The 27,239-nt window shown below is 53.2% G+C and overlaps 1 protein-coding gene across 10 annotated transcripts in view; it reads left to right on the forward strand.

Moving 5' to 3' along the window:
- The window catches only part of Ttc39a (tetratricopeptide repeat domain 39A), a 42,352-nt gene that overhangs the window by 9,250 nt on the left and 5,863 nt on the right, over positions 1-27,239 (forward strand). For 3 of the 10 annotated variants that reach the window (XM_004869265.4, XM_087214742.1, XM_004869266.4), the window contains exons 2-13: positions 6,521-6,625; positions 13,571-13,702; positions 14,826-14,902; positions 15,722-15,789; positions 16,475-16,539; positions 18,208-18,307; positions 18,924-18,989; positions 20,675-20,783; positions 21,191-21,258; positions 21,329-21,388; positions 22,183-22,344; positions 26,532-26,623. In XM_004869265.4, the coding sequence (XP_004869322.1) occupies positions 6,521-6,625; positions 13,571-13,702; positions 14,826-14,902; positions 15,722-15,789; positions 16,475-16,539; positions 18,208-18,307; positions 18,924-18,989; positions 20,675-20,783; positions 21,191-21,258; positions 21,329-21,388; positions 22,183-22,344; positions 26,532-26,623 (1,104 nt within the window). Of the gene's footprint in view, positions 1-321; positions 750-3,941; positions 4,041-5,775; positions 6,313-6,520; positions 6,626-10,201; positions 11,179-13,380; positions 13,435-13,570; positions 13,703-14,825; positions 14,903-15,721; positions 15,790-16,474; positions 16,540-18,207; positions 18,308-18,923; positions 18,990-20,674; positions 20,784-21,190; positions 21,259-21,328; positions 21,389-22,182; positions 22,345-26,531; positions 26,624-27,239 lie in introns of those variants that run through there. The other 7 variants (XM_087214741.1, XM_004869268.4, XM_004869267.4 and 4 more) reach the window with 7 other exon arrangements.

Consider the following 27,239-nt stretch of genomic DNA (forward strand, 5'->3'; position numbering starts at 1 on the left):
GGGCTCCCCGCGGCCCGCACTGCGTCTCGGGCTCCGGACTCGGGTGCCGGGTGCCAGAGGCCTGCTGGGCCTGGGAAACCGCCGAGGCGACCCCAGGTCTTCACTCCCCTCCGGGCCCAAACTTTGTCTGCAAGCTGTAGCCACCGCCTTGGGCAGAGCAGCCTTCCTCTCCTGCCTTGTAGTGTTTATACCTGTGGGGAAGCCCTGTTGTTTGAATCACCTCCCTTACAGATGAGGAAACTGAGGCATAACTCTTAAGTGACTTGTCTTCTGTCATCTGGGAGGTAAGAGTTGGGGCTAGGATTTGAACCCAGTTCTGTCTCCCGTCAGAGGCCCCACCCACATCGTCTCCTGGGCTCCTTGGGAGACATGAAGGTGTAACAGGGCCCATTGGGTGCAGCAGAAACTGGGGTTGTAAAAGGTGGGCATTGTCACTGTTAGCATGGCTCTCCTGCCCACCCGACGCCCAACCCACTGAGGAATCCCGTGCAACCCCGCACTGCCCTGGAGAAGGTGACAGCTGCTGACCACTTGCACACCAGCAGCAACTCTCCTTTCCTGGGAACCGTTTGGTAGGGCCAACTGCTGGGAGCCCTGAGGCCAGGAGGCTGCTGGGCGGCCTGGGGCCAGGAGGCTGCTGGGCGTAGATCCGGCCCAGGTGAGCTGGGAGGAGTGCCTGTCCTGCCTGGAGCCTCACCACCAGTGACAATATTTGCCAAGGGCCTGAGGCTGGACAGATGAGCAGGGAGGTGAGGAGCCTGGTGCCACCTGACATCCGGTAGCTGCCACAGTGTCTGTGCGGCTGGGCCTCAAGGGTTGGAAGTGGGGTGGCTGGGAGCACCTTGGCCTGGGAGAGGGTTGCCTGGTAAGTTTTCCCTTGATCATTTTTGTTGTATGAGTTGGTCTAAGTCTTTTAGCCTCCCTAGGCTTCTGGTCCCTCCTTTGGAAAATATAGGGAGGCTGGGCTGGCCGCTCCCTTCCTGCTGTGGGCCCTTGCAAACCTGGAGCTCGGCTAGGTCCTTTTCCCCCTAACTCTGACTGAGCACCACGTGGGTCTAGAAAAGCGGTTTCCAGGAGAGAAGGCAAACAGGGAGCAAGATTCTCCCAAAAGAATGCTAGACTTCAGGGCTGAGGGCACGTTCATCCCTGTTCCTTATGCACCCACATCTGTGCCTGAGGCCCCTCTACTACCCCAGGCTCCTCTGGCCTCTTTAGGGCCTCCAGCTGGAGGCCGTCTGCAGGCTGAAGCACACTTGTCTCCCTGCAATACCTTCGAGTCCACAAAAGTCCATCTGGCCCTGCCCTCAGTCACTGCCATCCTGTGGGTCTGATCAGCGGAGGACTAAAGCCGGACCATCCACACCTTCATCACTGACCTTACTCTCGCTTAAATCCTCAGCCAGACTTGCTGTGGGCCCAGTGCTGGGCAGGATGGTGAGGGGTGAACAAACCGGCCTCAGACCTTTAAAAATTACGAAATATTTTTAAGCCTTCAGAACACTATAGAAAATAATAAAACTCCCATGTTCTCACCACCCAGCTCTGTCAGATACTAACCCTGTGCTCCATTTATTTCATATTCTTCTTTTTAAGAAATACACCATGGTAGAGACCATGGAAACCCCTGTGGAAAACCCCTCCCCTCTCCAGAGATAATTGCCATCCTGAATTTTGGTTTTAACAGTTCCCTGTTTTCATTCTTATGCTGAGTATGTGAAAATCTCAAAACTGAATAGCTTGTTCTTACTTTATGAACAGAGGGAGCCATACAGCATGTGTCATTCTGTGGCTGACTTTTTCTTACTCAAAGTCAGGTTTCTGAGATTTAGCTTTCTTGACCTCGAAGCGCTGGCCCCCTTGCCCTGACATAAGCCACACCACCCTGTGTAAAGACTCCTGTTTATTTATTTACCCTTCTTGTTGGACTTTGAGATGGTTCCCATGTCTTACTTTTCAAACACTAGTATTCCTGTAGTAGTGGAATTGCCAGCTTATGGGCTATGCACTCAGCCTTTTAAAGTTATTTAGTTACACTGTAAGATCAGAGCTGCTCAATGAAAGAAATGATGGCAATACACAATGTTAAAGAGAAACTGCACTCATTAACATTTCTGAATACTTCCTGTTGTTCTTTACATGGTCTCAGGCATTCTTCACAAGCACTCTGGGAGGTTGGGACTATCAGCTCCATTTCATTGATAAAGGAACTGAGGCTCATGGAGGTTAAAGAACTTTCTTAGTTTTCCAGCAAGTAATTGCTGAGCTATAGTTTGAGTTCAAGGTTGTCCTTGAGAACTCTTGAACACCACGTTGCGTTAGGTCAAGCCATAGGGTACTCACTTTATGTGCAGGTAAGGAGGACTCTTCAGAAAGAGAGTCTTAGTCATATTTGCAGTTTAAAAGGTCACTTTAGAAGCAACAGGTTCCCTTGGATATGTTGCTTCACTTTGAGCTACCATCACCCCTCCACCCCCGCCATGGTGAAGCAGGTTTAATAGTCAGCTCTGGCTCCAGTCTGCTCCCTGGGTGACTGCCCCAGGACCGCCTCATGTTGACTGAAGTTGGGGTAGTGAGCTGGGACTGGGTCTCCCAGCTACTTCTCTCCCCACTCCACTAAAAGACACTAAGATCAGAGCCAAAGGGAGACTGGGGTGGCTCCAGGCTGCCTGACCCCCTCCACTCCCTTGGGTGGGATCTGAGTAGGTGAGTCCATCAGCCCTGCTCCATTCTCCATCCAGCCCAGCACCTCCCCTGACCCACTATCCTCACCCCAGCCTGCGTCCATTAGGCATAGTGAAAAGGCCACCATGACACAAGAATACATGTCACTCAGGCCCAGTAAGGTGCCCTGGAGCAGAAAGGCCTTAAAGACAGAGGGATGGCCTATGGAGAAGAGGGCACCTGGCAGCCTGGGCAGGAGAAAGGTTTGGTGCTATGGCCTGTGCAGAAAGCGTGTGTCTTCTCCCCAGTTCCTGGGAGAAGCTGGACTCCTTCCATTACACTTTGCTCTGTTATCTGTCAAATGGAGTTAAGAGCTCCCTCTGGTAGAAGAATTGAAGGAGATAATGCAGTCACCCAATTTAGATAAAACTTGAGTGATATTCTCTTGCCACCAAGGGGTAGTTGTTAATGCTATTATTAAGTCAAGTGAGGCCAATGTCCCTACCCTCCCAGAGTCCCCAGCCAGCCCCCACCTCACCTCTGCATTTAGCAGGCCTGTCTTCAAGCCCTTCCAGACTGCCCTCTGCGCACCCTGTTTCCTCTTCTTGAATGTCTTTTCCCATCTTGTCTGTAAGTCAGTGCCATCTTTCTCTTCAGCTGCTTCGGTGCCCCGGGCTGGGGTGGGGGCCGAGGTGCTTCCCAGAATCACAGGCGCTGTCGCTGCCTCTGCCTGCATCATCTGTAGCTCCTCAAGGGCAAGCCTAGGTCTGGGCCTTTTTTGGGGGTGGGAAGAAAATAATATATTTTTAAAGTCACCATTATTCTAGTACAGTTTTTGTTTCTACTTGTTACCTCCCACCCGCATATTTTTTACAGCATTATGGTGTATGTATTTTTACTTCTTCTCCTTCATTAATGTTATATAGCATATTTGGGTCCATCTTGTATCTCCAGAGCATAGCTCCAAGCTTGACCCAGAGCCTGATCTTAGAGGGAAAGAGGGGAGGAAGTCAGGCCTGTGACTGGCCCCGAGTCTGGGGAGGGCACCCCTTGCTCCGGTTAAGCCAGAGCTGTTGGGCCTGCCAGGGGAGCAAATGCACATCTCTGCATCTTTCTCTCTAGGTAGACCAAGCTGGCAGAACCTCTTGGTGGTGGTGGTGGTGGTGGTGGTGGGGCTGTGTGTGTGTGTGTGTGTGTGTGTGTGCAGAAATGGGGGGCAGAAGGCACTGGACACCCAAGGCAATAGGTGCTCAGTGCCTCCTTGTTGATTCCTTCAACAGAAATGAACGGGTTGAATACCAGCCACTAGGCTGGGTCCTGGCCACAGAAGGAGACAGACATATCCTGGCCTCTTGAGGAGAGGCCCGGGGCAGCTTCCGGTGAGCCCTTTTAGAGTATGGAAAGGAACTGGGTCTTTGTCCCTTGAGGACTGGGAACCCAGTGAAGGATTTGAAGTTCAGGAGTGATATAGTCAGATCTGGGCTTTAAAATGATATTTTTAGCTCTTAAGAGAGGCACAAGTTAAAGAGAATAAAACTTTCAATATTCTCCCTGGAGTCTGGATGGGTTTCAGCAAGCATCCTTTGAGGTATATCCCTGAGCTCTAGAACTGAGAGAGCCTCTCAAGTCAGGAGCAAGGAGAGACAGGAAATGAGGCTGGGAAGATGAAGCCACAAATCCTTAGGTACTTACGGGTTCAGAAACCTAGAGCTCTGTGCCCTGCGGCCACTCAGGCCAAGGGAGACAAGGTCTTGGGCCTGCACTGTGAGGTGTGAGGTGTTGGCACTTAGCTGCCATATAAATGTGGGACCCGTGAAGGGTCCCCAGCCTCAGTGAATAAGATTAGCCAGGAAAAAACATCCATCCACCAGCAAAAGGAGATAAGAGTTCTGGTGGGGAAAAAAGGCCCCCTAGAAATTATAAATATTGGTCTGCCTTCACATAAGTGCTGGAATTGGATGCACACCACCTTTGTATTCTTAGAATACAAAAACTAAAGAAGTGACTTATGTGGTCTCAGGGTGGCAGTGGCCCCAGGAGCCTGGCCAAAGGAAATGAATGTTGTTTCTAGAGCAATGGATTCTCATCCCAAGGTCCCTTTGGGATTGATCCAACATGAGTTCATGATAAAATCACAAAAACACAGGAAGTAAGCCACTGTAGTGACAGACATCAGAAACAACAAATAGCAGAGTTAGTTTCTGTAAGAGTCTGAAATGCCACAAATATGAGCTAAAGTTATGAGTTAAAGAGCTATAAAGAAAATATAACAAATCTAACTTCCCAGGAAATCACATTTAAAAAAAGATGTATAAAGAAGCTGAAGAATTTGATACAATAAACAGGGGGGAAAATTTCTGCCTAAAATAGCCAAACAGATTTGAACAAGAATGAGGTGGAATCTGTGGAAATAAAAAATGTTATTGTCAACACGAAGAACTGAGAGAGAGGAAATAACAGATCAGACACAGTGAGGGCATTAGTGAAATGAAACCACTAAAGAAAGTACTGGAACCTAACAGCCAAAGAGATGGTAAAGAACAAGTTAAAAGACAAAAGACTTGGAATTAAAAGGTCTACAGAGAAGAGAGAGGGGCTGGAGGTGGTGGAAGTGGAAGGAGAGTCTTCCCTCTTCCTGGTGAGCCCCAGGCCATGGAGGTGGGGAACTTTGAGAGGGGGAGCAATGCAGGAAGTAGGATTGATAGGGTTTAGTGAGGGAGGATATGAGGGAGGGCAGGAAGAGGCTTGTATCCAAGATGACTGTCAGATTTCTGGCTCAAGAGCTAGAGAGGTGTCATTTATTAAAATGGTGACACTGAGAGACAGCAGATTCGGGAGACTAAGAGCTCAGACACAGGTTCACCTTGGATGCGTCACAGAGGAGGAGACATTAGAGCTGGGTCTCTAGGTCTCCGTAGTTTCCTTGGTGGAAAAGGGATTTCCTCTTAGCTTTTGGGAAACAGAATTTCCTTCAGTGAGATCTTCAAGTTCCCCTCTGGAACCGTGTTTCACTCCAGAGATATCTGTGAGGAAAACCATTCTCGAGACCATCCATGGACAGCTATGCGGTCTTCATTTCATCTCTCATTTTTCAGATGGGAAACTGAGGCCTAACAGATTCAGGGATTTGTTTTTCCAGCCTTAAGTTTCATTCATTCACCTCATATATTTATTAAAAGCCTACTTTGAACCAGATACTAGGTGCTGGGCATACAATGGTGATCAGAACAGATTCCCGCCTTTTGGGAGCTTATGTATTAGCGGGAGACAGATAATAAACCCCCAAACAAGTGAAAAATGTCAGAGGATGATAGAGCTGTAGAGAAATTTAAAGGCCAGAAAGGTGCTGAGTATACTGGTGGTGTCCCCCGGAAGGTGACTCGAGTGTGGAAGGCCCTGGGCTGCCCCTCACTGCCCATTGTGACAGTGTTTGGGATTCTAGAGTGCAGGCCTGGGGTGGAGGAGTCTGGAGAAGAAGGACAGAGAGAGGGATGAGAGAGGGAGTGGACCAGTGGGTGGGCTGTGCCCCCTGGGGAGACTCCAAGCCCAATTGGTCAGAAGGGCCACAAGGACTCCTTTTACTCTTGTGAAGGGAAAGAGGCCTCCCTGCTCCCATCCTTAGACCCTTCCGAGCCCTCCATCAGATCTCAGGTGATACCTTTATCTGCCCCTCCTCCCACCCTTGGGGACACGGAGCAGTGGGTCCAAATTGTCCCTGCATCCCAGCTCAGCATGAGCACCCTAGGGGAGGACTCAAAAGCCATCCCAGGCCAAGCAAGTAGGTGGAGCAGGCCTGTGAGGCTCTGTGCTGCCAGGAGGGGCTGAAGGCTCCAAGGTCAGGCCTTCGTCTCTCCCTCAGGACTCCTGTGACCAGCCTTCATGAGGCCCTGGACCAATGCATGATCGCCCTGGACCTCTTCCTTACCAACCAGTTCTCAGAAGCCCTCAGCTACCTCAAGCCCAGGTGAGCGTGAGCCGGTGGGGGAGGAGGCAGGTGAGTGTGCATAGACTGTGGCTCACACAGGGATGGATGGGGCCTGGTTGGGTCATGGAGAAGCAGAGGAAGCCTGTAACTCAATACCTTCAGCTTTTGGGGTCACTGTGACCCCCGGAACAGTCCCATAAAATAGCTCAGACTCCCCATCCCACAGCCTGTGAGTAGCCAGGCCCTTTCCAAGGTCACTGTGACTTCCACGCTGATTCCTTGTTCCTGCTGAATCCACCTGAGGTTTCTTACTGTCGGCTATAACACAGCCCTTGGCTCAGTTTTCCCCAAAGCACTAAGGCTTGAGCTGTGGACTTTCACTGAGCATTAGGGGAATAACAGGGACTCCGGTAGCCATTTCCCCCCATTGTTAGTGCCATATTTCTAGATAATGTACTGTTTTTTCTTACCCTTTTTTATTAGTTTTTAAAACTGAAGTATAATCCACACACTCTAAAATTCACCCTTTTTTACTACCACATTTAAATATCATCTTTTAGCAGACAATTTAGCTTCCTTACATCCCCGCCCCACCTGCCTTCCTCACCTTCCTCTTATTATTATGTCACAGTATTTGACTAAATCATTAATGAATGTTTGCTTTATTAAACTGTGTAATTATTGCTTATTGCAGAAACTAGTTGTATATTAGACGATGTTTCCTTTCTGGAGTTAATACTCTTGTCTTTTCTTTTGCCTAATTTGCTCTATGTTTATCCTTAATCTTTATAATCTCTCCACCAGATGATCCTATTACGAGTTTTCCCCTAGATGTTCAAACACGCCAAGTAAGCTCTCTGCCCCTGCTTTTCCTGGGTGGAAACCCCTCCTCTGGAGGACAGATGTGACTCCTGGCCACCTCCCAGCTGCCCCTGGGCCTCTCCGCCTCTCTTCTGTCTCCTTTCTCTCCTGTCTCCTCATTTCACCAGAGCATATGTGCTAGAAACTTCCCAGACATGGAACACGAACATACTTGCACATACATTTTTTTCTATCAGAAGTTTGAAAGCATGGTTCCCCTGCCTTCTAGCATCCACTGCACTCTGAGTCCCAATTCTCCTTACTGTAATCTTTTCCTTTCTCTAGAAATGTTTAGGATCTTCTCTTTTATTCCTGCAGATCTGGGATTTCACAGTGATGTGCTGAAATGAAGGTCTTTTTTCTTCTGAATTTTTTTTTTTTGGTACCAGGGATCGAATTCAGGTCCTTGCACTTGTGCGGCAGTGAAACCACTGAGCTAAATCCCTGGCCTTTCTTCTGTATTTTTGTTGGAGATTCTTTCAGTTTTAGGATCTTTCTCTTTTTAAATATTGGGTGTTGGACTTTCTGGTTCAATCCTCTTCTAAGGCTTTTGCCTCCCCGCTCCTTTATCTATTTTTCCTATATTTGTGAAATGCCCTCAACCTTATCATTAAGTCCTTTTTGGCTTTTCTTTAAATCTGTAATTATATGATTAACTCCCTAATGCTCTTTGTTGTTACTCTCTGGATGTTTTTTCCCCCCAAATCACCTTATTCTTGATTTATGGATGCCCTGACTTCTTTATAGCTGTTATTGGAATATAGAAGCCTTTCACACAGAGCCTGTCATAGTAAGCACTCTAGCAGGTATTTCCTGTTGTCATCCTCACAGAATATTATTCTTTTAAAAATGCTTTATTTTTTCTCTCACGTGATCTTGGCTTTCTCCAGCTCCCTGAGTTCTATGTAATGGTGAGAATCTTCTTCTTGTAGGGGCTTTCCTCCAATACTTAATGATTCCTGGCTGGTTATCTGGTCACAATTAGGAATTCACTCAATTTACTAAGACCCTTTCACCAAAATAAATAAATAAATAAGAGTTCACTCAAAGGCCAGCTGGAAAGTGTGCCGAGCAACCTTGTGACTGGTGGGATTGGCTTTTGGATGATCCAGCAGAGAGGAGCTGGATGCCAGTTATCAGCATGTAGGGTGGTCTCAGCACTGTCTGAAAGGGGACTGTTGCCTCCTTTCTCTTGTTGCCCTCGTTTCAACCCCAGGCTGTCTTCTGCTATGCCTGGTTTCTCCAAGAAACAGGAAAGCAAATGCCCAGGTGAGGACAGCCGTTTCTACTCATCCCCCAGGCTGACCTGTGTACTTCCTTTAGACTTGCCTGACCCATCGTGGTGGGAGATCCAGGGTGTGACAATCAGAATGAGTCCTCTGGTAGCAGTCGCACACCTCACACCCACCCTCTGATGGGGCCTGGGTGAGCAACACAAGTATGGCCTTGTCCTGCTCTATCACTGAATGTCCCAGTTCCCTTCTGCTGGTTTTCAAAGGCTCTGGGCCCCAACTTCTTGCCTGGTTATTTTCTGTCCCTGGACCCCAGACCACGGTCACCTCTGGTACTGGAAATTGGCTCCCCCAGGCCTGCCCTGCCACACTCCGAGCACTGACCTCTCTCCTCATCCCAGGCCCAGCAAAAACCAGGGCACACCTTGGTCTAATTCTAGACTGTCCTGCAGACTCAGGGCTGCAGAAGGGGGTCAGAGCACAGGAAAAACAAAACAAAACTAAACAATAAAAGCAGATGGCATGGTGTACCCTGGCTCTCAGGCCATACCTACTACTGGCAGTTAAAGAGAACTTTTCCCCTGTAGCTTCCTCCCTCGATCCCTCACCCCACTGGGATACTCTGAAGAAGAGGAAACCCTCACCCTGGAGGAGGCACCAGTCTTTCCAGGAGGCTACCTCCACTGAGTACCACTGGTGTACAAGAAATAATTCCTGCTTAAAAACAAACAAACAAAAGAGCCCCCCAACCCTATTCATAGCTATTGAAGTTTTTAAAAAGTGGGAGGTCCAGGGCCGGGGATTTAGCTCAGTGGTTCCACTGCCTGCCTTGCAAGCACTAGGTCCCAAGTACCCCTCCCCTCCCCTGCAAAAGGTAGAGGTCCAATGTGATTCAGTCTTCCTCATTGTTCACACACTGTCTTAATGAACTGTCTGATTCTGTGCTGTAGGAGGGAACTAGGCTCGCCCAGTGCCCTTCCCTGCAGCTGTGTTTGCTTTCCAGATGGTCAGTTCTTCGAGTGATGCTGTCCGTGCTAGTTTATGGTCCTTACCACTGTGTCTGTCTCTAGACACTGTCTCCGGAGCAGGGAGGCTACTCTTAATTTTCTTGTTAAGTAAATGATCATGGCTCAAACACAGTAGCACTGGGATTCCAACCCAGGCCCACCCAGCCCTTGAGCCCTTCTTGGACAGCTGTCCTCTCCTGGTGCTCCTTGGGGTGGAGGTGCTAGGCGCTAGGTCACCATGCATGGGGAGACCTCATGCTGCCTCTTCACCTTGGAGGAGTGAGGCAGGTAGATAAGAGAGTGCAGACCTACGTGTGTGTGTGTGTGTGTGTGTGTGTGTGTGTGTGTGTGTGTATGGTGCAGGAAGGCCAGGGCACGTACACATGGATGTCCTGGAATTTCTTTAAGAGAAGAAGCAAGGTCACTTGGTGAGAGTGAGAGGCCACGGGTGTTGAGGGATGACAGGGAGAGGGTGGGGTGTTTCTGAGCACCGTGATGCTCAGGGTGGGCCTGTCTGTGCTTGGGGGCAGCGTAGAGGAAGTGGCATTCATGTGGCCCCTGGGCTGGGCTTCCTAGCTGGGTGCAGCAGAAGGTTGGATGCTTAGAACTGATTATTTTCACAAGACTGGCTGCTATGAGGAAGCCACAGTGAGGTGAGGGTCAGGAGAGGGGCCAGGCTGGAAGTGGGAAGAGGAGCACAGAGAGTGATGAGGCAGAGAGGGAGGCAGCGGCTGGGAGGGTGGCTGACATCTTCACTGGTGCCTTCAGCAATGCCTCATGAGTGTCCCGGCTGGCAGTGTGCTGGGTGCTGTGGCCCAGGACTGAGCAAGATGGGGCTGTTCTTGGACCCAGTGGGGAAATAGTGAAACCAGCAGTAAGTGGTACCAAGAGCTCCACAGGGACCCCAACTCATATGGGGTAAGAGGTGGGCTGGGAAGGCTTTAGGACTGGCCACATAAATTCCCGAGTATAGTGTGAAATGAAAATGCTCACATTCTTTGCTCTCAAATTATTAAGAATGTCAAGGCAGTGACAGCAGAGAATTAAACCAAGCATGGGGCTCTGAGCAGCTGCACAGATCACACACCTAGGAAGCTCACCCTGGAGGGCTTCCTGGAGGGCTGGATGAGAAGTCAGCTCGATGGAGAGGGTGTTTCCAGGCAGATGGAACAGGCCTCACAGTCTGGCAGTGCATGAGGGTCTAGTGTATTTGAGGAATGGAGCCCCTCAGCCTGGTGAGGTGGGAGAATTGAGGCATAACCTGGATCCTTCAAAACCTAGATTCCTGGCCTGGCAGATCTGATGGGAGGTGGAGCTCAAGTGGTGATGCGAGCAATGAGGAGCAGCTATAAATACTGATGAAGCCTCACTCCCTTGCCCTCCGCTTGCCTGCTGTGTGGCACAATTCCTAGCAGGCCATAGGCTGGTATCAGGAGTTGGAGACCCTAGGTCAAGACTGGCGTGGGGCCCAGGAAGCAGCGGTGGAAGTTGGGTAAGAGTGAGGAGGCCCGGCTAGTGGGGACAAGGGCAGGGCAGGGCAGGATGACTGACGAGGCTCTGATGAGGCCTGAACCTTGGGTACTAACCCAGGAAGGAAAGGCTTGTGGCTACCTGCAGGTGGGCCGCTGGGTATCAGACCCACACCCTGCTCTGTTGCTGGCTCTTCCAGCATCCTCCCTATCCTGACAGCTGGTCTGGGTCCCAGAAGGTGAGATCCTAGTGCACATAAGGTCACAGAGGTGGATTCAGCTCAAGGGTGAGGGGTCCGAGGCCATCTGTGGGATACATGCTAAACACGGCATGCTTGAGGCTGGGAGGTTGTCATCCCGGAACCCCATCTTCCAGTCCAGAGCAGTTGGGAGGCTTCCGGGTGAGAGGCTGGGGAGGGGCCTGCATTCCTGCTGGGCCTTGGGATCAGACTAGAAATTCTACTTTGTCTGCCAGCTGCCTGGGTGGGGCCATCCCTCTTCCTGGGCCCAGTCCCAGCCCCGGCTCAGCAGGTGGAGCAGAGGGAGATGAAGAGAGGCTGAGGACTTGAGAGTTAGACCTGAGGGAGGGCTTGAGGAGGCTCGTGGAAGTGGGTTCTGTGCTGCCAGGGAACCCCTCCTCACAGAGAAGGGTTTTCTGCTGGGACTGACTCTTGACTTTGGCAAGGTGTGGAAGAATTCGCATTTACTGAGTGTGGTGATGTGGCTGCTGGCATGGGGGTCTTAAACCACTCAGAAAGTCCTGGGACAGGAGGGTCACTGTATTCATTTGATAGAAGATAAACTTGAGGCTTAGAGAGGCTGTGAGACTTATTGAGGTCACACAGCTGGTGTCCAGCGAAGCTGAACTTCCGGCCTGTGTCTGAGGGCTGAGGGACTCTGAGTCCAAGGTCAGCCCCTGGCCCCTGCAGGCAGCTGCTGCCCTCAGCGGGAGGGAAGCTTTTCTGGAGCAGGCCTAGGGGTGTCCTGAGAGCTGGCAGGGCAGGCCAGGAGTCTGTCAGCCTTTTCTCCCTTCAGAAACCTGTGACTCTCGGATGCCCACCACTGAGGGCCACCCAGAAGCAAAAGGCAACTCAGTCACAGGTGTTTTATGATCAAGAAGGAAGCCGGTTAAAGTCACATGGTCTCTCACATAAAACCCTCTATAAATCTTAGTCACCTCTCTTTCAAGTTCCCAGCTGAAGTCTGGCACTGAGAAGTTTTGTAAATAATTGAGAAGGCCTCATGGGGAAGGGATCGAAACTGCCCAGCACCTACTGTTCGGGAAGCTGCTCCCTCCCAAGGTCTCTCCAGCATCGTCACCCCACACAGAAGCAATCCCAAAGCCCAGGCAGTTTAGGGACTCCCTGTGAACACACAGGGACTGGCGCTGCCCCTCCCTGTGTTCCAGTAAGCACACCCTGCACCCACCAGACCCCCCTTAAACCCGGCGCTAGGGAGGAGCAGGCGGCTTCCTGAGGCCCAGGCTTTGTGCTGAGAACAGGGATGAGTCAGGCCAAGCTCCTTCCTCGAGGCTCTCACAGACTGTGGAGAGTGAGCCGGCGCTGGTGTCAGCTCAGTGTGGGCTGTGCCTGGTCGCAGACAGGTCCCTGAGAAGGATCTCATCTGGGGGCCTGATGGATTCGTGGAGAGGTGTGGAAGCCCGGGAAGGGCTTCTGGGAGGCCAGGGCAGCAGGAGGCTGGAGAAGAGCTGGGTGTTGTTGCACGCTGGTGACCCCAGCACCCTGGGGGGCTGGGGCAGGATTCCAAGATTGAGCCTAGCCTGGGCAACTTCGAAACTTAGTGAGACCCTGTCTCAAAATAAAACATTTTTAAAAGTGGGAATGTAGCACAGGGTATCGGCCCTAGTTTCAGTCTCCAATACCAAAAAAAAAAAAAAAAAAAAAAAAAAGGCAGAAGAGGCAGGCGGGGCTGGCATCATTCGGAACCTGTAAGGTTCAAGCAGGGACTACAAGGTCAGATGATTGGACCGTGGGGAGGGGCAGGGGATGTGAATGACAGCTCAGGAGTGGGGCTTGGGGACAGCAAGGTGGGCCTGTTGGAGGTGGTGGCAGGTGAGAGGCAGGCCTTGGGCAGGTGTGGGAAGGGCAGCCTTAGGTCATGACCCCAGAGGCCCTTTGTTAGGCTCAGGGCACCTCTGCTGCCAGCCCTCCCAGAGATAGGAGGAGCTGAGGCTCAGGGTTAGGAGGTCACTTAGGTCCACTCAGCAGGAAGAAGAGGATCTGAGAACCTGATCAAGGTCTTTTGAGGAGCAGTGAAAGGTCAGACCTTGGGCAACTCCCTCCCTTGCAGGCGGACCTGGGAGGGGCAGCAGCTCTGGGGCCCCCAGGCCAGGGCTGACTGCCCCAGCACCTCTACAGCCTGAGTGGTAGTTTCAGCGTCCTTTCTTTCTCGCAGAACCAAGGAGAGCATGTACCACTCGCTGACGTATGCCACCATCCTCGAGATGCAGGCCATGATGACCTTTGACTCCCAGGACATCCTGCTTGCTGGGAACATGATGAAGGAAGCACAGTCACTGTGTCAGAGGTCAGAGCTGTGAGGCCCACCCTGCTGTCACCCTGGCCTATCTCAGTACCTAAAATGCCACTGTTAGTGCTGCTCCTTTTGTCTTAAATGTTGTGCCCCTGAGTGCTGGATGCTGTCACCATCAGCTCTGCCTCAGTGTCTTGTCTGAGCCGGTCACGGAGCAGTTTCTAGGGACCAGCTGATGAAGTCTGGCCCTGTTTCATCATGAGTCTGACCTCATCTGTAAAATGAGTGGGTTCTCCTGGGGGCTGCATGAAGGCCCCTGACTCAGGACTTGCTGTGCCACATTCTCTGCTTGAATGAATGAACTAAGAGTCTCTGGGAGTGTTCACCCACGGGCAGGTGTTCACACCTGCTACAGGCCAGGCCCTGGCCACCCAGGAGAGCATCAGACCTGGCTGGCACCTGGTGGGGGACACAGGTGTAGGCAGTGATATCTCAGCATGATGCAATTGGGGGATTGTGGGGTCCAGCCCAGGGGCGGGGATGTGAGCAGTGGCCAGGCACTGGTCAGGGCAGAGGAGAGGAGGAGGGGGACCCTGGGCAGAGGCAACAGCAGGGGAAAAGGGTTGAGAAGCCTTGGAGTTGGGGGAGCTTCCAGGAGTCCAGGGTCCAGAGAGGCCTGTGGGAGGGCCCTGTGTGGCTTAGAAGCTGCACCAGGAGGCCAGGCTGCAACCTCAGGGCAGAGCAGAGCTGTGAGCCTCAGAGCGAGGAAGAATTTTCTAGAAACCCCAAGCAGACAGGCACAGGTGAGCAGGCACCAATATCCGGGTGACAAGAGAAGTGGACTAAAGGAAGGAGAGGGAGCCAAAGGTAAGACAAGATGGGGGCTGCCAAGAACAGCATCCAGACGGGGGCAGGCTGGCCGTGGGGCTGCCTTAGGTCCTCAGCCAATGATGGATACAGGTGTCCCCATTTACCAATGAGGATGCGGATGCAGAGGCTCAGGGAGGTGAGGTGGCTTTTTGGCCAGAATCTCAAAACTTCTCTTTCTGACCCCAAAGCCTGTGTTCTCTCTGCTGGTGCTGCCCATCTGGGTGTCTTCTGGAGTGTAGTATGTGTGGCAGAGGCGAGGGGCCCCTTCACCCTCACTGAATGACCTGAGGGCCCTTTCCCCCTTCAGGCACCGGAGGAAGTCTTCGGTGACAGATTCCTTCAGCAACCTGGTGCACCGCCCCACTCTGGACCAGTTCACAGAAGGTGGGCCTCTGGGGTGCCCCTTGGGGGCACAGCTGGCCTGGCTGTAGGCCAAGGGAGAGACAGGAAGGGGCAGCGACTCTCCCAGTTGTCGCCCAGGGTGCTGGGCCTTGGCTTAGTGCAGGGACACAGGTGGGTTAAGCCTCGGGCCTTTCGAGGAGTGGCTCTCAGTCAAGGCATTGGGGTCAGGTGACACCCACCCACCTGACAGCATTACAGGCCAGGAACCTGAAGCCAAGGAGAGGAAAAGCTGTCACAGGACTGTGGCTTTGCTCTTTGGGCCAGGAAGTGCTTGGAATGGAGTGTGAGGTTAGGTGTGCTGACTGACTTGTCCTAGTGATCTCATGTGCCCCAAAGGAGACTGTGGTTTGAGAAGGTGACACACTGGGATGAGACAGCTCAAAGTAGCAGCAGAAAGAAGGTCTGGCTCATTATAACCCGAATGGCAACTTTATGCCATGCTTGTGATTGGCCATAGCCAGCCATGAGCAGCGCACTGCCCTTCAGTGCAGGGCAAGGGCCTGACTCACACTGAGAGCCCTGGGAGATGCCGGCAGCAGACTGTGCATCTCATGGTGCCATGCGCATGACACCTGCAGTGATGCTTGGGGAAGGGAACAGGGCTGTGCTAACACCCTGGGCGTGAGGGCCTGGGAGCCAAATCGAAGATTGGAGGAGAAATGTGAGCTAACATGGGACAGGGTGATGGGGTAGAGGTGACACGAGTTCCCGTTGCTTTTGGGGTGGTGAGGGCTGGAAGATTGGGCCCGAGCCTCTGGCCGAGAGTCCAGGAGGCTGCAGAGCTTCCGTTTCTCCTTGCAGAGGAAATCCACGCCGAGGTCTGCTATGCAGAGTGCCTGCTACAGAGAGCAGCACTGACCTTCCTGCAGGTAGGAGCCCCGTCCTGTGCAGGGAGGCTAGGAGTTTCAGAGCATCGATCCCTGAAGCCAAGCTAGATGGGTCCTTAGCAACCATGACCAGCTACTCGTGGTCCAGGGAGAGGATGAGACTCAGAAACCCCACCCCTCCTGACTGGTGCCCCCGCCTCACACCAAGCCCAGGTGTCCCTCCAGTTACCACGGTGCTGCTTCTGCCTTGTCACTGCTATTGGCAGCTGGTAAGGGTCACATTGTATAACAGGCATTGTCACAAAGCCTGTTTTATACTTGATTCATTCAACAAACACTATAGTAAAAGTATATCCTTTTTACATATCTCTATGTTTGGTTTCGTATGTTTATTATTTAATCTCCACTTCAGAGGCCTGCAAAGGGAAACCTGGGGGAGAACAACAAATTTCCCAAGGTCACATGATTAGCAAGTGACGAGTGGGGATTCGAGCTTGTATCTGGCCAAGTCAAGACCCTGGTCTCCCGAACACGTGGTGGGATTTTGAGGACTATCAGTGCCTCACTCACCAGAGCATCAGGGCTACAGTGACACTATATCACCTAACCTCTGACCTTGCCCCCAGGCCCCTCATAGATCTGCCTGGGGATAGGCAGGTGGACCCTTGTGTGATCCCTCAGCCTGTGGCACCCTCAGGCCACACTCTTACGTCTCTCTCTCCCACAGGATGAGAACATGGTGAGCTTTATCAAGGGTGGTATCAAGGTCCGGAACAGCTACCAGACGTACAAGTGAGTGGGGGCTGGAGTGTGGATGGCTGGGGCCACGGCACCTGCTACCTGGTCCCCTCAGGCTCCGTGGGAGGAGAGTACTGGCTGGGAGGTGGAAGCCTTGGTTGCTAAGCTCAGGGGGCCCCAGGCCTCAGTTTTCTGGAGTAATAGTCCTGGGGTTTTCTAGCTGTGTCTGTTCATTTAGCCTCCTGAGTGCCTACTCTGTCCCTCTGCCAGGGAAAAATAAGACCCAGATTGCACACCAACAGCCTCACCTTGAGGAGAAAGGGAGATAGACCCAAGAATAGTATTTTAGGGACAGCAGCAGAACTCCTACACATCCGTGAAGGCCCAGTCCAAATGCCACTTTCCCCACAAAGCCTTCCTTGACCTTCAGGTTGACGGAGATGATACACACATGCATGTGCACACACACACATACACACACACGCATACACATGCACAAGCTCCCTGAGGGTCAGATTCATTTACATGCAAGAAAGAATGAAGACCCAGCCCAGAGCACTTTTAGCCAGTGTGGTTCCATAATCCCATTTCTATAATCCAAAATCAAATAAAGCCCTTTGAGCCCAGTTTCCTTCCACTAAATTTTACATTAAAACTAATTTCCTATTAAAAGTTTATTTGGGACACCTTGTATTCATCTCCCCCATTCAGTGTGACATGGCACTGCTGGAGTACAGCAGAGTGCAGGGTGCGGATACCGTGTTACTTTGGGGACCTGTACTGGAACTGTCTGAAGACAACCAGACAAGGGTTCTGGGCTCTCCAGTCCTAAAGCACACACCTGGTGAGGCTGCTCTGCCGCCTCCCAGGCTCCTTCTGCTCTGGTCCTCGTCCCAGGAGCTCTCCCCTGTCCTCCTTGTGCTCTCCCACCACCCTCTGCCTCAGACCCTCGGGCCTTCCCTCAGTTCTCCAGGTGTCCTGAACTTGTTCCTCCTCAAGGCCTTCTCTTCTCTGTCAGGAACACTGTACCAGGCTGACCCGAACTCCTCCTTCAGGTTTCTGCTTAGATGTCACCTCACAGCTTAAATATCGCCTCCTCCAAGAAGCCTTCTTGATTCCAACTAGGTCAGGCCTGAGTTCTCCTCTCCGAGGCTCTTAGCACCCTCAGAGTGACTCAGTGGGGGCTGTCCTGGGGGCTCTGCTCCCTGTGTCTTCTGGTGGCTGCACAGAGAAGCCTCAGTTGAGCCCACTGATGGAGACCTTGAGATGCTCCAGCTCAGGAAAGAGACAGGCACCTCTCTAAAGCCTCTGTGCTGGCCCAGTTGGGCTGGGCTCTGTGCTTAGTGCAGCTGGTGACCAGGAGAAAGAGGGTCACATCCCAGCCAAGTGAACTCTGGGAAGACTACCCAAGGGAGGGGGTGTCGCGCCCCCCAACCCCGACCCTGGGCAATGCCTGATGACATTTTGGTTGTGCAGCCATGGAGAGGAAGGATATACTGACATCCAGCTGCCAGGGATGCTCTGAGCACCCTACACTGCACGGGACGGTCCCTCCTCCTCCCCATCGAGGAATCCTCCAGCCTGAAATGTCTGTTGCAGACACAAATCAATGCCCAGAAGTTGAGCAAGGCAGGGCACACCAGGTCCAGGGTTGCTGCAGTTCAGGGTCTCTGGCTTAGGCTCCCCAAGTGTGGTCAGAATGAGAATTTGTGCTTCCTGCAGGGAGCTGGACAGCCTCATGCAGTCGTCGCAGTACTACAAGGGGGAGAGTTACCGGCACTTCGAAGGAGGAGTGAAGCTTGGTGTGGGAGCCTTCAACCTGGTGAGTGGGAGCTGCCCATGTAGGCTCCAGGTAATCTCCCCTGCCTGTCTTGCCTCTCTCATGGTCACTGCCAACTGGTCCCAGAGAGGAACCCGCTGCAGCTGGGGTAGGGTGGAGGGTGCTGGAGCTGGTTCCTGGGATCATCTGCATCTGTGTATCAGGTTGGTAGCTCTAAGGCCCCCATGGTGGGGCTCATCGCAGCACTGGAATGCAGCAGACCCCGAAAATGAAGGCCTTTTCTGCCCTGGAAAGCTAGTTGCTAAATACTTGCCAGTGGCAGAAGAAAAAGGCCTGGAAACAACTGGTGACCCACAGGGGTCAGAGAGCCAAGCCCTCTTCTGGAAAAGCTGGGGAAGGTTAGCTGGGGGAGGGAGGTGAGCAGAGTCTCTAGGTGGGGAAGGGCACCCCAGGCAGAGGGAACAGCATGAGCTGGGACAGGGCCTTGGAAGCCCTGAGCCCAGTCACAGGAGGAGGAGGAGCTGCTCAGAGAAGAGTGGCCAGGGACCCTTCTGAAGCCTGTGTGTGTCAGGGGAGGTGGCAGCTCTCTCCCTTGGGGTGGGAGCTTCCTGCCCCACTGTGGAGCTCCTCATGTGCCCACCTGCCTCTGTTTCTGCAGACACTGTCCATGTTGCCTACGAGGATCCTGCGGCTGCTAGAGTTTGTGGGGTTTTCTGGAAACAAGGTAAGCACCTGCCTTCTAGTCCCTTCAAACTGCTCAGCCCCTGGGCTGGACAGGGTGGTGTGGAGGAGCTGCAGCGCCTGTTGGCAACTCCTGGCTCAACCCCCTGTGTATGGCCCTGGACAAAGCCTGGACCCTGCTGGTCTTGGTGTTCACTCCAGCTGCATGGGCCTGTGAGCCCTGCCTGGGCCCACACAGGGTAGAGAGGCTCTGGGGTAAGGAGAGTGTGAAGGGCAGCCCAAGGGGCCTGGGGTCACCTTCTCTGGGCCTGACAGGTGTTAGACACCTCAGTCAAGACTTTAAGCAAGTCTTTCCCTCCACGACCATTTTTGGTGTTCCCACCTCATCCTGGAGATGCACACAAGAGCCTTCCTGTGCAGCAGACCTTGAGTGGGGGAGGCAGAGAGCTTAAACCTCTCCTGAAGACAGGAACTTGTGAACCAGCCCCCCTTGAAGGTAGCAGGTCAGGGAGGGCTCCCTGGTAGCAGAGACCCACGTGCTGGAAGGAGCAGTGGCCTGGAAGTCAGGGCCTGGGTCAGTTCCAGCCCCATCCTCTTTACCCTGTGACCCCCCAGCAAGCCTCCCACTCCACTTCTCTCCTTTGAGGAAAACCAGGGGCTTGGTATAGGCCAGGTGAGCATTGCTCAGATGGCCACTTGCTCTGTCCCTTCTGGTACCTGCCATTTCATGGGCCTCTGTATCATTATTATTCATACATTATTTTTTTCAAAAGCAACTTGTAATTTTTACTTAAATGTATTTAAGAGAAACGTTACTATGCTCTGGTCCATAATGTTTGCATTTGAATATAATCATAAAGATAAGTATTAGGAGGGCCACACAATCTTATGAACTAGATGGGTCACCACAGCTCAGCTGAAGGTTGCTTCTTTCTGAGAAGGGAGAGCAGGGCCAGGCTTCCCCCAACCCTCTTCGGAAGGACAGAGAGGACTAAAAAGGAAGACCCCTCATGTGAGGCTCAATACCTTGGGGGCACCTGTCCCTGGGCCCTGAAAATCTCAGTTGTCATCTGTAGTCTACTAGCAGCTCCAAGGTTCCTTGAGTTTGGTTTTCTACAGGAGGGCCCCGGGGGCCAGTGGGGTCTCCATGTGATGGGAGGGAAGGTGCCCGGAAGGACCAAGGTGGGACAGGTAACAATAATGACAGCTCCAGCCTGGTCTCCAGTGTAGTCCGTCTCAAAGGCAGGATTGGGGCAGATATGAGACGGGTCAGGCTTGTGCTTTAGAAAGAACAAGAATGCCACGGAGGACAGACAGGGACAGAATATGGCTCTGAGGTTCTCCCCCAGGAGCCTTCCCGAGTGCCAGGCCTCGTGGCCCCATCGTGGTGGGAGCCAGCGGGAGGAATATTTGCCTCTTGTCCTTGCTCCTCCTGCCCAGGCCCATGGCCAGCAGGCGCACACAGGGAGCCATGAGAGGGGCTGTGGAGGCGATGGGCACGCAGCAGATCTCGCCAAGCCTTAGCCAGGTTTGGCAGCAGGGGGAGGAGCTGAGCACGGAGACGCAGCCCCTCGCTATGGTCACAGGCTGGGAGCGGCTGCCCTGGCCTCCATGGTTGCAGATTCCGAGCCCAGCGCTCTCCCATCCCTGCTGTAGCAGCAGGGCCCTCACAGTGACCTCCCAGGCCCCTGCCTCTCCCTGGGAACCTCAGGCTGTCCTCTCTCCCAGGACTACGGGCTGCTGCAGCTGGAGGAGGGTGCGACGGGCCACAGTTTCCGCGCAGTGCTCTGTGTCATGCTGCTGCTCTGCTACCACACCTTCCTCACCTTCGTGCTCGGTAGGAGTCCTCAGGGCTGGTGGGCGCCAGGGGCGATGGACTGCAGGCCTGCTCAGGCCCCTGGCACTGGGTTAGTGTCCTCAAAACACTGTCATGGTGCCTGGCCTGCTGACTGTGCCCTTCCTCAGTGGGTCCGGGTTCTAGCCGAAGTCCTCTCATCTGTGAGGGGAGGGTGGTGGCCACCCCGGAGAGGGTGTGAAATGTGGTCCCTGGGGTTTGGGACAGATTGGAAGATACTGGCTCCTGTTACTGAGCCTGTGATGTGCCAGGGTGCAATCTGCACCATCTTGTTTAATCCTCACGTCACCCTGGAGATAGGAAGAATTATCATCCCCATCTTACAGAGGGACAGTAGCTTACCGGGAGGAGGGGAGGAGCTGGTGGTGATCCCCTTGCCGCCTCCTCAGGGACTGGGAATGTCAACATCGAGGAGGCAGAGAAGCTGTTGAAGCCCTACCTGAATCGATACCCCAAGGTGAGCCCACCCTTTGCGGGGCAGCGTATGCCCTGTGGACCCACACAGACTCACACGTGTGTCCTTGCAGGGCGCCATCTTCCTGTTCTTTGCGGGACGGATTGAGGCCATTAAAGGCAATATTGACGCAGTGAGTGATGGGGGCTCCTGGACCAGCAGGATGTCAGACAGACAGGCATCTACAGGGGCAGGGCAGATGGGGAGGGGAGACCCCTAGAGAGAACCAGTGAGAGAGCAGGGCTGGGCGGGGTGCTTCTGACTGAGGCAGCCTGGGAGGATGAGGAAGGCTGTTGTACTACTGCTCTAGGACTTTGACAGAGATGCAGGGCAGTGGCGTCCTGGGTGACGGCCTGCTCCAGGGAGGCAGAGCTGGGAGAGGCTGCTGGCTTAGGGTGTGGCGATTAGGTAGACCTGGTGAGCAGAGTGGTGAGGGAGTCATGGAAAGGGATGGTGATGGGGAGCATCATGGTGCTGGTGGGACCCCAGCACCAAGCCAAGGCCCACCACAGACTGCAGTGTGGAACTCGGGGTGTCCAGCTGGCCCAGGCAGGACAAATGTCCCCTTGGAACCTCATAGAAACTACTGGAGCCTTGGAGTTGGCTGTGAAGCACAATGTTACATGACTGTAATATTAACACCCTGCCCCCACTACCTTTTGCCTCCTCCAGTGTAGCTGTGCCCCACTTTTTCATTTTGTGACCCAAACTCTAGAGCCCCAGAGAGGGGTAGCAGTGGGCCCAAGGCCTTGAAGACTTGGGGTGTAGATAGAACCAGGACTGGCTCCCTGGCCCCACTTGGGTCTGCATGGGGCAGTCCACCATCTGCTAGAGGCTAGGCTGCTGTGGGGTGGGAGTTTGCAGAGGATACAGAGGGTGGCTGGGTCCCAGTGGGCACTGGCCAGGCTGACCAGCTGGTGCCCGCAGGCCATCCGTCGGTTTGAGGAGTGCTGTGAGGCTCAGCAGCACTGGAAGCAGTTCCACCACATGTGCTACTGGGAGTTGATGTGGTGCTTCACCTACAAGGGCCAGTGGAAGATGGCCTACTTCTACGCTGACCTGCTCAGCAAGGAGAACTCCTGGTCCAAGGTGGGTTGGGGCATGGAGAGGCCAGACCATACCCAGATTGGCCATGAGTCCCAGACCAATGGCCTAGCCAACCTCCAGCAATACAGATGTGGCCGCTGGAATTTAAGCAGAACCTTAGGCTCTCATAGGAGTCAGGGATGGAAGGCACTAAAAGCCTTGGGGAGTTTAGAAACTTTACTTCTGTATGTGCGTGTATTTGGTGTTGGAGTTGGGACCAGGGCTGTGTACGTGCTGAGCTCACACTCTACTACTGAGCTATGTCCTTAGAGTTATAATGTGTTGGTTGAGACATTTAGTGACAAGGGGCAGAAACATGGCTCTCGTGTCTAGGCAAGTGTCGTGCAGTAGAACTGACTGCTATGATAGAAATGAACTGTTTTTGGACTGTCCCAATATGGTAGCCTCTAGCCCATGTGCATATTCAGCACTTGAAATGTGCAACTTGAGAAATATAATGTCTTAAAATTTTGTTAATTTCAATTGATTAAACTTTTACATAACCACACAAGACTAGTGGTTATTGTATTGGACTGTGCATGTCTGAAACACAGAAGGCTCATTGGCTCATGTAACTGAAAAATCTAGGCAAACCTGTCTTCACGTAGGGCTAGATCCAGGAATTCAAAATACATCATCTTTCCATCAGTGACTGTGTTCTCTTCTGTGAAATGTTTTTGTGCAAGCAGGTTCTCTTTATGTGACAGGCAGTGACAATAGGCTGCCCCTGGTACTCATCTTCCCCTTGGTTTTAAACACAGTCCCCTAGTTGACCCTCACTGGCCTGGCTTAAGTCCTTTGTCAATGACTGAAACAAAGAGGTGGGAAGACGTCTCATGAGCTGAGAGTAGGAGAGCAGTGGTTCTGCAGAAGGAGGATGAGGAGACATACCTGGAAGTAGCAAGTGCGTGTACATGTGTTTGTGTGCATGTGTGTGTGTGTGTGTGTAGGGATTAACAATATCCCACATAGGCAAAATAAAGCAAAATAGGTGCTCACCCACCACAGATGATATTTACCATGTAAGTGTTGAATGGCAACGATTCGCTATTTTCATCATAGCAATAGCCTAGACTTCTGAAGCAAGAAAGAGGCTTAGAATTACCTAGCTCATTAGTGTCTAAGCTGGTACACAGTATGTGTATCTCCATGACTTTATCCTTGCCCACAGCAGGCATTGCTAATGGACCCTGGCACCCTCTCCTGTGAGCCTGGCTGTAACCTCGTGGAGGCCTTCTCTGCAAAACATTTCAGGCACCGTTAGAGCTGATCTGCCCTGGCACATGTCAGGGGCCCTAGTTGTCATCTGCATCTAGTCCTTGTTCTCAGTCCCACTGTACCTTCTCGTGGAAGTCCCTCCTCAGTGCTGTTGCCTGGGGACCAAGCTGAAAGGAGAGTTCCCTGGGGCAGGTGGGGTTCCAGGAGGCTTTCATGGGGCTCTCACTGTCTAGCACTTGCCATTTCCTCCATGGCACACCCAGTGAGGATGAAGTACAGGTGGGACTCAGGGGCTAGGAAAGAATGCCACTTTCCCAGTCCCCATAGCTGTTGGTGACGGACCTGGATAGGAGGACAGTTCTGTGAGACTCAGAAGCCGCTACTTTTCCCTTGCTGTTCCAGTCCTCAGGAGGAGGTGGGTCTGCCCTGCTGCTGACCACGCCTGCTCGCTGAGGGACAGCCCCATTCCTCATCATCTCCCACTCTAAACAAGAACAAAGCCTCAGGAACCTTTCTGAACTAAAAGTGACTGTCCAAGACTTCCTGTGCAGCAAGACGGAGAGCTGGACCCCACATGGGGAAGGGGAGACATGGGTGTCTGAGGAGCAGCAGGGGGGCAGGCCTCCCAGGTGGCAGGATGTCTTCTGTGAGAGCAAGCTGTGCACCCAGCTCGCTCTGCCGCGCTCCTCAGAGGGGTTATAATGCCCTGAGTTGTGGGGCCTCACCCCAGCTCTTGGCTACCACAGCCTCCATCAGCTTCTAACACTCAGTGCAGTGAAGGGGGGGATCCTGGGAGTACAGGGGCAGCCCTGGGAATCAGAGCCAGCCAGGAGAAGGAAGGCTTCAAGAAGACCGGACCTCTGAGCTGAGTCTTGGAGAGTGTAAGGTGCAGAGTGGAGGAAGCGCAAAGACCTCTGAGGCAGGGAACAGCAAGAGCACCACCAAGGTTCTGTATTGGCAGCAAGAGGGCTTGTGGGGTCGGTGTGCAGGGGGCCAGGAGGGACCCTCCTCCTCTGAGCTGCCAGCTGCTGCAGGATAAGCCTCATCTGCCTGACACAGACTTGGGGAGCACAGCCTAGGAAGTAGATGTTGGTGGAATGAGATGGTCAGATAAGCCTGGGGGACTGGGCTTCCACTGGAGGGCGGCTACCATTTTCCATCACCTGCCCATGAGCTGGATGTCCACCACCTAAGTCACTGCATCCATTCTGTCACCCAGTGGCACAGCAAGGGGGAGTGTCTGGGGAGAGAGGTGGGGAATGCTTCTGACAGCGGACAGTGGAGTCCCGGGCAGAGGAACAAAAGCCCCTGGGTGGGGTAGGGGTACAGGGAGGCATGGGGTGGAAGTGGCAGCCTGGCATGAGCCAGGAAAGAAGTTTGGGGCAGGTCAGAAAGGGCCTCTGTGGCTCTTTGGGCTTTATTCTAACAGCAGGGGTGGGAAAAGCCCTTGAGCTCTTGGGGTTCAGGTTTGTGCATGGTAAGCACCCCCATTACCAGTTCCTCTTCTTGGCTAGGAATACAAGTGAACAAAACCCTGCTTGAGGCTCATGTCGTAGTGAGGAGAGAGACAAAAAGCATGCAGGCAGATGTACTGTCCACCAGGTTGAGGTTCTGTCGTATGGGTGGCTGGGGAGGCCTCAGAATACAGTGAAGGGTGAGGCCACATGACTGCCTGGAAGACGTCCAGGCGGAGGGAGCTGTGGCTGCAGCAGGGAGGCCTGGCCAGAGGGCAGCTGTGTTCTGGGAGCAGCTGGAGGCCAGCATAGCGGGAGTTTTCAAGTGAGGAATAGACAGTAGGAGAGGAAAGGGGAGAGGAGGCTGGGGGAAACTGAGCCTCAGACCATGGTGTGGGAAATGGCCTGTAGGGGTAGAAGCAGGGGCAGGGAGCTCAGTTAAGAAACTGAACGGGTGAGGACAGTAGAAAGACGGCCTCATAGCTTGGTGGTGAGGTAACTGAGGGGAGCCACGAGGGCAAAGAGCTAGACAGGAGGTAGAGGCTTTAGGACCTGGTGGCCTCCATGTCAAGGGCAGAGGAGAGGGAGAGGCCAAGGTGCTAAGGATGGGTGGGAACAGGTTTCATTTGAGGAGCTGACCCATCAGACCCCACCGAGACTGGCTTCTCCCCACACTGGGAAGGACAGACTGAGCTGCTGGCCTCCAGCGAGCTCGGCCACGAGGTGGAGGCTGCTTTCCACCTTCTGCAGAGGCCAGACTCCAGGATGTCCCTCTCCCTTTCCTTCACCACCCGTGTTTCTGGGCCACTGGCAGGTGTTTTCCTTGGCAGCAGCCCCAGGAAGGAGGAGCTGCGGTTCAGGGCTCCGCTGTGTGAGGGCAGCATGGAGCCAGGCACCTCTCTCCCCTCAGGGACTTCCTGGTGTTCTGTAGGGCTGATGCTCCCAGCCTGGGCAGGGCATTTCAGGGGAGCACTGTGACCTAGTGGGCAAGGTCCTGGGGTGGGCTCCCTGCTCTGTATGCCCTACCCCCTGGTAGCTCTGGGGTCCTAGGAAGTGGAGGGTCCTGATTCTTCTTTGGCATTGTCTGTGGGATGGAGCCAGGTGATGTGTGAGAGCCTGGTGCTCACTCAGATGTGTCTGCCTAGGGAGCCTGACAGTCCTGCCCAGGGCCCTGCTCACTTTTCCATCTCACTACTCTTATACAGCGCACATGCCACACAGGCCACTCCCTGGCTGCACAGCTCCCTGGATCGGCCTTCAAGGGCTCACTCTGCAGTCACTACTTCCCAGAAGCCCTAGCATCCCTACCTGTCTGCTTATTGCTTGGGTCCTTGACAACTCCCAGCTCATGTCCATAAGCTGCTCTGGCTCCCTTTTCTCTCTTCTTCCTGGGCCTGTGGATACCATTAGGCCCTGTGCTGGATACCGTGCCATCTGGATGAGGCAGGCACTCATTGAGGATGTGAGGGAGGGAGGGCTGTGCACATCTGACTGTTGCTTGCCTGCTCTCTCTCTCAGGCCACCTACTTCTACATGAAGGCTGCCTACCTCAGCATGTTTGAGAAGGACGACTACAAGCCGTTTGGGGACAACGAGGTGGAGTTGTTCAGGTGGGCCCCTCTGTGGACAGACCAGCCAGGCTCTGCCCCGTGCTTCCTGAGCTGGGGGTGCAGGGAGGCTGTGGTGGGACAGCCACTCCCCTAAGGTCAATATTGAACCTAGCCATCAAGTTTGATTTGGTTATCATCTAATTGTTTGTGACCAGAATTGTGGAAGGAAATTCACAAACCGAGGCACCACTGTGATGACCTCCCTTGTAGGGTTGTTTTGCAGTGAGATAATGTATTTTAAAGAGGCTGGCAAGCCAGGCATGGTGGCACATGCCTGTAATCCGAGCACTCTGGGAGGCTGAAGCAGGAGGATCAAAAGTTCAAACTCAGTCTGGGCAACTTAAGAGACTTAGTAAGATCCTGTCTCAAAATAAAAAATATGTAAATAAAAAGGGCTGGGTTCAATCCCCAGTACTGTAAACAAAGGGCCTGCCTAGGACCAGGAAGCTGCCACCAAGTGGTGCTGTTTCCATTCTTATCCTGCCACCTGTTTGCCTCGTGTGGGTAGGGAGAGCTCAGCAGGTGATGATGGAGCCCAGCGCCTTCCTCCAGTCATAGTGAGGCTGGCTGGTCCCAATTTGCAGACCTGGAAGTGGGTGTAACATGAGCTTCCTGA

The sequence above is a fragment of the Heterocephalus glaber genome, unplaced genomic scaffold (assembly GCF_053883595.1).
Source record: "Heterocephalus glaber isolate CG9 unplaced genomic scaffold, H.glaber_assembly_v1.0 deba00001451, whole genome shotgun sequence".
NCBI lineage: Eukaryota > Metazoa > Chordata > Mammalia > Rodentia > Bathyergidae > Heterocephalus > Heterocephalus glaber.